This window comes from Octopus sinensis, linkage group LG17 (genome assembly GCF_006345805.1).
Source record: "Octopus sinensis linkage group LG17, ASM634580v1, whole genome shotgun sequence".
Lineage (NCBI taxonomy): Eukaryota > Metazoa > Mollusca > Cephalopoda > Octopoda > Octopodidae > Octopus > Octopus sinensis.
The window spans coordinates 40,937,065-40,947,064 of NC_043013.1; the positions used below are offsets into that span (position 1 = coordinate 40,937,065).

Here is a 10,000-nt window from a genome sequence, read left to right on the forward strand (position 1 = left end):
TAAATACAGAACTGTACAATGCACAGATGCTTGACAATAAAGCCTTAGATTAATACAGAATAAAATATGGAGTAACTAAATAAGAAGAGAACAGGAAGTACCTAATCAACCTCATTAGCTTACAGTTGTATCTCTAAGAATCGCAGTGCATTCAGAGTCAAGTGCTTGTGCAACATCTTTTAGCACTGTCTGTGAATATATATATATATAATATATATATATATATATATAAAGATTAGCGGTTATGTTGACCTCATGAAGGGATGGTTTCAATCAAGGAAATACTGGTTCAATACAAAGTATTTTGGGGAATAAATTTCTTTAAAAATTAACGTCCGTTTTCCGTGCTAGCATGGGTTGGATGGTTCGACTGGGGTCTGGGAAGCCAGGGGCTGCACCAGGCTCCAGTCTGATCTGGCAGTGTTTCTACAGCTGGATGCCCTTCCTAATGCCAACCACTCCGCGAGTGTAGTGGGTGCTTTTTACGTGCCACCTGCACAGGTGCCAGGGGAGTCCAGCATCGTCCACGATTGGTTGGTGCTTTTAACGTGCCACCAGCACGAAAGCCAGTCAAGGCAGCGCTGGCATCGGCCACATTCGGATGGTGCTTTTTATGTGCCACCGGCAATATATATATATATTATATATATATATATATATATATATAAAGATTAGCGGTTATGTTGACCTCATGAAGGGATGGTTTCAATCAAGGAAATACTGGTTCAATACAAAGTATTTTGGGGAATAAATTTCTTTAAAAATTAACGTCCGTTTTCCGTGCTAGCATGGGTTGGATGGTTCGACTGGGGTCTGGGAAGCCAGGGGCTGCACCAGGCTCCAGTCTGATCTGGCAGTGTTTCTACAGCTGGATGCCCTTCCTAATGCCAACCACTCCGCGAGTGTAGTGGGTGCTTTTTACGTGCCACCTGCACAGGTGCCAGGGGAGTCCAGCATCGTCCACGATTGGTTGGTGCTTTTAACGTGCCACCAGCACGAAAGCCAGTCAAGGCAGCGCTGGCATCGGCCACATTCGGATGGTGCTTTTTATGTGCCACCGGCAATATATATATATATATACAAAAACATATATTTTATAATCATATAAAAGAAGAAAATGGAGATTTGGCAGTTAATAATTGTTTATAATTAACAGCAAATTAATCATTATCATTTACAGCTGTTCTGATTCATACTGATGGACATATGTATATGTGTTTGTGTGTGGTTATCGTGTGTGCGCAAATGCATTGGCCTGGGTGTGTGTGTGTGTGTGTATGTGTACAAGTAATTTTGCAAATGTGTGGTATGGAGTGATGTGCAATTTGTGTATTTGTGTGTGTGTGAGTGTGTGTATGTGCATGCACATATGGATGTGTGTATATGTGCGAGTATGCATATGGACATGTGTATATGTGCAAGATTATCGTGTGTGTGTGAGCATGTGCATGTGTGTATCTGTGTACATATGTGTGTGTCTGTGCACATGTGAGTGTGTCTGTGCACATGTATGTGTGTGTGCATGTGTGTGTGTGCGCTTGTGTGTGTGTGTGAGCATGTGTATGTGTGCAAATGCTTGTGTTTAGCAGTTGATATCTGCTTGTTTAGGTGGTGTGTAGATGTGTGGATAGTGGGAAGATGTTTGTGGGTGTGTGTGTGTGTGTAGTGATGTGTGAAGTGAGTAATGAATTGAACATTGTGTATGGGTGTTTGGATAGTTGTATGTGTATATGGTAGGTGCCAATTATATATATATGTACGTATGAATAAATTCACACACACATACATATATATATATATATATATGCATGCACACACATATATACAAGCACAGATATATACAAATACATATACACACATATGTACATACAGGAGTTGGACAAAATAATGGAATCACCTTAAAATTTCAAACAAATTTATTTCAATGTGGGGTAGGACCGCCTTTGGCAGTAATTACAGCTTGAATTTTACAAGGTATGGACTTGTACAAAGTTTGAATTGTTTCCAGAGGAATTTTTGTCCATTTTTCAGCTAAAACAGTCTCCAGTTCTTGTAGTGATGATGGTGGAGGATGTCGATTCCTTGTTTTTCTAAAATGCACCATAAATGTTCAATAATACTGAGATCTGGGGACTGTGGTGGCCAGATAAGATGTTCAACTTCACTAGAATGTTCCTTGTGCCATTCAGTAACAACTTTAGCTGTGTGAATTGGTGCATTATCATCCTGAAAGATTGCATTTCACTCCAGAAACAGTTCCACAACCATAGGTTGAATTTGATCAGATAAAATGCTTATTAATTCTGCCATGAAGGGAAACCATTGGGCCAGTGGATTTCCAAGATATAGCCCACCAGATCATCACAGATCTTCCTCCATGTTTAACTGTTGGAAGAAGGCAGTCTGGGTCAAATGCTTCTTTTGGCTGTCTCCACACATATACTTGGTAAGTGGTCAGAAATAAGGTAAAGGATGACTTGTCTGAGAAAATAGCATTCTTCCACTGCTCTAGGGACCAATTCTGTAGGTTTTTACTCCAGCAACGTTTGTTTTTTGAAGTTAGTGGCTTTCTGATTGCAGCTTTGTTCAGCTCCTAGGAAACAGTTTTTGTGGAAACTGGGTTCTTGAGGTGGTTATTAAACTCAGCAGTAATTTTGGGAGCTGTACTTTTGTAATCCTTTCTGACAATTCACATAAGAGTCCGATGGTCCCTATCTTAAAGTTTTGGTTTTCTTCCAGAGTTTTGTTTCGACAAGGAGGTTTTTCTCTCTTTCTCAAAGACTGTCATTACTTTCGAGACAATACTTCTTGATACACCAAACATTTTGGTTGTTTTCCTTACGCTAGTGCCTGCCATACAAGCACCAGCAATTTGACCTCTTTGAAAGTCCAATAGATCTGTCATTTTAATGAATTTTAATTACCTTTTTCTGATGATATCTGAAAATAAACAGCAATTTTAGCAAAACAATCAAAGGACATAAAAATAAACATGCTTTTGACGGTTTTATAGATATTTCAACATTATGATGCTATGTGTTTCCATTTTTTGTCCAAACCTGTGTATATAAATATAGGTAGAGCCCTTAACCTTTGTCGCCCCATTTAAATAGTGAAATCAATCATATCAGTTAATGACTGACTTCACTGAACTGATTGATGACTGCTGAGAGAATATAATTAGACAAGTAGATCCAGTGGATTGTAATTCTGGTATAGAAAGAAAGCAGTTGGAAGTATTTACTACAGACATTGCAAGGTGAAATATAGTAGCAATGATGAGAGGTATAGCATGTCCATTGGGTGTACATGAGTAGGGTTGGTACAGAGCTTATCTTAAAAGAACAGATGCTGTAACAGTAAGAGAAAAGGAAGCTGTATGCAGTATCTGTCTATGTATCTATGTGCTTTTGTGCATACTATGTAGTCAGAGGTTCAGTGTCCTCTTGTGAGTGGATTTGAGAGATGTAACTGAAAGACACATGTTGAAGGTAGAGTGGGTGGGTGGGTGTGGTGTTTGTGTGTGCATGCATGTAGTGTGTGTGAGAGGGGATGGAATGAGAGCGAGAGAGAGAGTGTGTGTATGTGTGTACTTGTGTGTATTTTCAAGCCTCCTTGTCTTGACACCATGTGCAGCTTGTAAACAAACATTTCTCCTTTTTGTATGTGGTGTCATTTGTTAGCGACTTCCTTTGGAAACATGTCTAGCCATTGAGTTGTTTGTTGTTTCAGGTTTCAGGAAACAGGTGAAGGCTGGTGACAAGAAGGACATCAGGGAGTAGAAAAACCTACCTCAGTGAATTTTACTTGACTCATGGATAAGTGGACATTAAAATGAGGAAGAGGACAAACACACACACACACACACACACACACATGTAGCAAACAAAGAGTGGACATACTATATTATGTATTGTACTTACCTTGCATCTTGTGCTTGAGCAATTGTGAATGGAGTGACAAGTCTTTCATCACGGGCTTCCTGTAAAAGATATTCAGATTTCTATTAGTCCTACTGTAGCAAACACATATACACTCATGCACAATCTCTCTGTCTTTCTCATATGTAGATTCACAGACATATGCATATAATATTACAAACGCACAAAGATTCCGTTGAATTAGGTACTTAAGTTGAAGCACTTCGTTAGATCGGAATAATACTCACACACAACAATCATCATCATCATCATCGTTTAGCGTCCGCTTAAACGATGATGATGATGATTTGTAATATTATGTAAATACCAATATTATGTAAATTTTATGTAAATACCAATATTATGTAAATACTAATCATGGTTCAGAAGTATTGGCAAAGTGATATTCTTGCAGTGCATGCAGACAATTGGACCCATCTGAGTATATAATCCGCTCTTGAGCTATTCAAACATGTACATTTTATTAACCATACAGTCCATAATATACTTCAGAATTTGCAAAGGGCATGTTCCGAGATAGGTGAATAAAATATAAACAGGTAACAATTGAAGGACAGATGTCAATTCATTACGGCTGTTTCTAATGAATTTTTTAATTGATTAATAAATACCTTATATCATTATAAAGAAACCGTTTTCTGCAGATGAATACGTGAACTTTACAATCAAGGACATTCCAAATGATTTAACAGTTTAAATCCATGGAGCAAAACATTTTCAATGATTCTGCTACTATTTCAGTTGAAGGAATGGATTTACCAAAATAATGTAGATATAATCAGATCAGAGAAATTCAGAGGTTAGTCGGGTTTTTATGTGGAGGAAGGAATAAACGACCTCCAGTGACCCAATTATCTCCGCTTCTAACATTAGAGAAAACCATGGTTCTGGCCCTGTTAGTCTGGGATGTATCTATCAAGGAGTTGTTTATTGTCTAGTGGTAACTGGTAAGAAGGCAGCAAGCTGGCAGAAACGTTAGCCGGGTGAAATGCTTAGCAGTATTTCGTCTGCCGTTACGTTCTTAGTTCAAATTCCGTCGAGGTCGACTTTGCCTTTCATCCTTTCGAGGTTGATAAATTAAGTACCAGTTACGCACTGAGGTCGATATAATCGACTTAATCCGTTCGTCTGTCCTTGTTTGTCCTCTCTGTGTTTAGCCCCTTGTGGGTAGTAAAGAAATAGGTAACTGGTAAGATCAACCTACTCAATTATCAAGGTCATTTTTGATGGAACCAATCCACAAGCTTTATCTCTACTACCAGAGAAGGCAGAGGGGAGTAACAGGGAAGCAAAAGATTGGCAGGAGAGGGTAAGGGGAAAAAAGGAAGAAAGCCAACCCAACTGTTACTAATTACCATAATATTAAGAGAGGCAAAAACTTTGAAGGATAATGGAATAAAGGTTGTGGGGACAAAGCCCTAAACCATGACTTTGGGAATCATTGAGTGAGAATAAAGAAGCCAACTATAAATAGCAGAGCTGTAATATTATAATTAGAAAAATTAGATATTAAATATAAGGTATTTAATATTACTTAAAATTATAAATAGGTGTGTATTAAGATATAAAAATTTAAAAAATTGAAATTTTAAAGAAATGTAGAGTATATAAAAAATATGAAGATATATAAAATTTATAAAAAAGGTGAAAAATTATGGAAGGGTGAAAAAATATTGATAATAATGCTAACAATAAATAATAAATAAATTTTAAATGGATGTAGTACAAAGGGTCTACAGATATAATCCATATATCCACAGAGTAGATATATATATATAAAATATAAGGTAAACAATTACAAAGTCCTTAAAATGATATAAAGAAAATATTAAGATATAAATCTTTAAAAAATTAAGAAATATAAGATATAAAAAACATAAAAACTTAGAGACATGAAATAGAAGAAAGTGAAAAGTAAAAACTTTTAATGTTATATGCTATAATTAAGGGAGAGTAAAGCTATTATGTGAAAAAATATGTTAATAGTAAACAGTCACAATAAAAATAATAACTAATAAACATAAGTTGTGTGAAAAATATAATGCTTATTAATAATAAAAAATTAATAATGAGCACTCAGAGAGTGCAAACTTCTGCCAAGGCAACACCAACATTCTCTCAATGATTAGCCAGAGATGATTTTTAAAATGAGAACATCTGAAGTACACTCGACAGCTCTCACAAACGAGAATACTAAAAGTGAACCTGACCTCTCTCAAAAATTAAGCATAAAAACAGGAAAAATAACTGAGAATTCTTATCTGGTACTGAATTGATCCCAAGATCTAATCCGTTCATGCCAGTCATGAGGCCAAACGTCTCTGCAAGTTTCATCCGAATCCATCCAGTGGTTCTTGAGATATGTTGTCCATGGATAAACAAACAAACATAACTGAAAACAATACCTCCACCTTCGCTAAGGCAGAGGTAATAAACATGTTATACCAACCATATACAAGATATCAATCTTGGAAAGGAGTAGACGTATACTATATTCATCCACTGGATGGATAAAGTACTGCATGAGTTAAGTTTAATTAAATAAATTATAGTCTCATAACTCAAACCTAAGAATAATTAATTTCATATTACAGGTTATAAATCATCAAATCTCAAAAGAGAACTATATATAAGGCATGCTAAAGAATACTGATTATAGTGACTATTTAAATATTCTCAGGAGTAACAACCAAGGTAAATCTTATATTTATGCTATGGCAATAAAAGGATGTAATATTTCAGAGCGGTTATAATGATTCACAGTACACAAAGTCAAAGAGAGGAAAAACCAGATCTATATTGGTCAGCTATAGGTAACTTGTAGCTAGCATTTAATAATAAATCAAGCTAGGATAAAAGAGGTACAGCCAGTAAGCTAAGGGTGTGATAGGATACTACTAGAAAGAAGATGGTTACAAATAAAATTGAAATTAATAGAAATAAAATTAATGTATAAAGATGTAATAAGCCTAAGGGCGTTAGATTATTTGCTGTATAATTTTTGGGGTCTAGCTAAAGTAAAATTTAACATTTTTTCCCTATTATGTGGCAGAAGAAAAGTATCTATTCTTAGATACAGAATAAGGGCCAAGAGATTCAAATTGGGAACACAGATATGTGACTTAATAAGAAGAGTAGGGAGTAAAATAAAAACTGCATTGAGTAATGTTGAACATTGGTCTAGCAATTGCTGCTGCTAGGCCAGATTATGATCAAAAGTATTTTAATCATGAACTTCCTATCTTTTGTTCAGATTCAGGGTTACATTATTCAGTGTGTCCATCATTTTCTAAGACAGTAAAAGATGTAATTTGAAAGGGATTTGCTGGTATTTCTAGCAAGTCACCGAGTATTTGCTTCCCATTGGCTTGAGTATGCTTTTGTTGATATTTAGATCTGCTCAATCCAAGTCTGATCATGGGCTATGATTAAAAACCTTCCAGCCATGGCCATCCTGTCCTTCTTTCAGCTGAGCTCATAGATGTTGGTGCCACATAAAAAGTGCCTGTACTGGTGTCACACAAAAAGTACTCATGCTGATGTCACATAAAAAGCACCCAGTACACTCTGTAAAGTGGTTGGCACTAGGAAGGGCATCCAGCCATAGAACCTAGGCCACAAGAGACAACCGGGACCTAGTGCAGCTCTTCGGCTTACCAGTTCCTAACAAACCATCCAGCCATGCCAGCATGGAAATGAACATTAAATGATGATAATGATGAAAATGAAAGCATTCTCTTTTCAAGAGAGTAAGGTGTAGTTTGAAGTATATATGGTCACTACTTTTAGCTGGTCAAAAGACCACTAGTAACCCTTGATGGCTCATGTGTATGTTGAACAACAGATGAGGATTCCACAATTTTTTGCAGAAGGACCAGCACAAATATTTGTTTATAATGGTCAAATGGTTGTACTGTATATAAGGTCACTCTCTCCATCAAGCTGACATTGATTGTACAGGTTCACGGTGTTCCCCACATCAGATGAAGTGATCATAGACCAAACTGAAGCCTAAGTCGATTGCATTAATCCCAGTCCTCAACTCGTACTTATTTTATTGACCCCAAAATGAAAGAATGCAATGTTGGCCTTGGTGGAATTTGAACTTATAACATAAATACTGAAGAAATACTGCTAAGCATTTGCAGTGGTGCATGGGGAAACCTATTGGATGTCGCTCACTAAACAGCTGAGAAAAATGAGGTCAATGTCAAATAGTGTAAAATAGGTCCCCTCATCAGGTTTCACATTTTTAATAGAAATACATAATGTATTTCTATTAAAAAATGAAATCTGATGTGGGGACCTATTTTTTTCATTATTTGACATTGACTTCATTTTTCTCAGCTGTTCAGTGAGCGACATCCAATAGGTTTTCCCATGCACCATCATATTTTGTCCTGCATGTAAACAATTCTGCCAGCTCTCTATTTTATATGTATGCATGCTATCACATAACACACACATACACACACGCACACACACACAAAGAGTCCTGAACAGATTGTGACTCAGTTCATTGTAAATTGTAATGTTATTTTTTCCACTATCACCGATTACAGTAACACATTCTTGCTACTCATAGAATCCAATGATTAAGGCGGCGAGCTGGCAGAAACATTAGCATGCCGGGCGAAATGCTTAGCGGTATTTCGTCTGCCGCTATGTTCTGAGTTCAAATTCCGCCAAGGTCGACTTTATCTTTCATCCTTTCGGGGGTTGATTAACTGAGTACCAGTTATGCACTGGGGTCGATATAATTGACTTAATCCGTTTGTTTGTCCCCTCTGTGTGTAGCCCCATGTGGGCTGTGATGGAATAAGAATCCAATGATGGACAAGCAGAATTTTAACATGTTCAGTGTGCACATCAAAAACAATTATAACAGTGTAGCAAGAGCTAGAATCGAACCTAACATATTTCAGTTACAAAGTCGATGAGACATGCTGGCCTTGTGTACATTATGTATTGTTCTAATTAGTTACCAATTAGCATGCAGCCATATCAAGGAACATCATTGAATGTCCTTGAATTTGAAGCACTTTGCTCAGTATTAAAACATTTCCACACCAAGAATCTGGGCACAAATATGTGAAGGTCACCAGGAAATACACAGCTCATCTCTTGTCCAGCAACACTAGCTTTTCTTTTACTGAATCCAGCCAGAAACAAAAAGGAATTCTACTTCACATTTGCTACCAATTCTTCCTGGCATTTCAAGTCTAATTAGTCATTGTTATGCTCTATTTTAATCTTGTTACAATGTCCCATTAACCAGTACATGTTGACATTCAGTTGTTCTCCTGTTCAGTAAATCTTTTAATAAAATATGCAGTGGCTGTGTGGTAAGAAGCTTGCTTCCTAACCACATGGTTCCAGGTTCAGTCCCACTGCATAATACTTTGGGCAAGTGTCTTCTACTATAGCTTGGTCTGACCAAAGCCTTGTGAGTGGATTTGACAGACTAAAACCTAGTGTGTCTGTGTCTGTGTTTATACCCTAGCACTGGTTGGTGACTAGTGTTGGTGTATTTATGTCTTCATAACCTAGCAGTTCAGCAAAAGAGATCGATAGAATAGTGGGCTTTACAAAAAAATAAGTACTGAATTTGATTTGTTTGACCAAAATTTTTCAAGGTAGTGCTCCAGTATGGCCAGTCGACTGAAACAAGTAGAAAATAAAGATAAATTATATTTCCATCTGTTCATTATAATATAATATGCAGCCTGAACAGTAATTAATAACAACACACAAGGGAACCTCCAGAAAATGGCAAGAAAAAAAAAAGAAAAATCCATTTTTTTAAACCACAACAACAAGAAGAGAAACAACATCATGAACAATAACAACAACAAAAAACAGCAGAAACAACAACACCAACAATAGAACCAGTAACAATAATCTTTTCAACTCTAGGCACAAGGCCCGAGATTTTTGAGGAGGGGGGTGGTGGCAGTCGATTAGATCGACCACAGTACACAACTGGTACTTGATTTATTGGCCCCAAAACAATGAAAGGTAAAGTTGACCTCAGCAGAATTTGAACTCAGAACATAAAG

At 36.8% G+C, this 10,000-nt stretch overlaps 1 protein-coding gene across 6 annotated transcripts in view; it reads right to left on the reverse strand.

The window, feature by feature from the left end:
- Nucleotides 1–10,000, reverse strand: part of LOC115220897 (unconventional myosin-XV) — a 455,449-nt gene that overhangs the window by 293,750 nt on the left and 151,699 nt on the right. For all 6 annotated transcript variants that reach the window (XM_036510507.1, XM_036510509.1, XM_036510508.1 and 3 more), the window contains exon 11: nucleotides 3,924–3,982. In XM_036510507.1, the coding sequence (XP_036366400.1) occupies nucleotides 3,924–3,982 (59 nt within the window). The remainder of the gene's footprint in view (nucleotides 1–3,923; nucleotides 3,983–10,000) is intronic.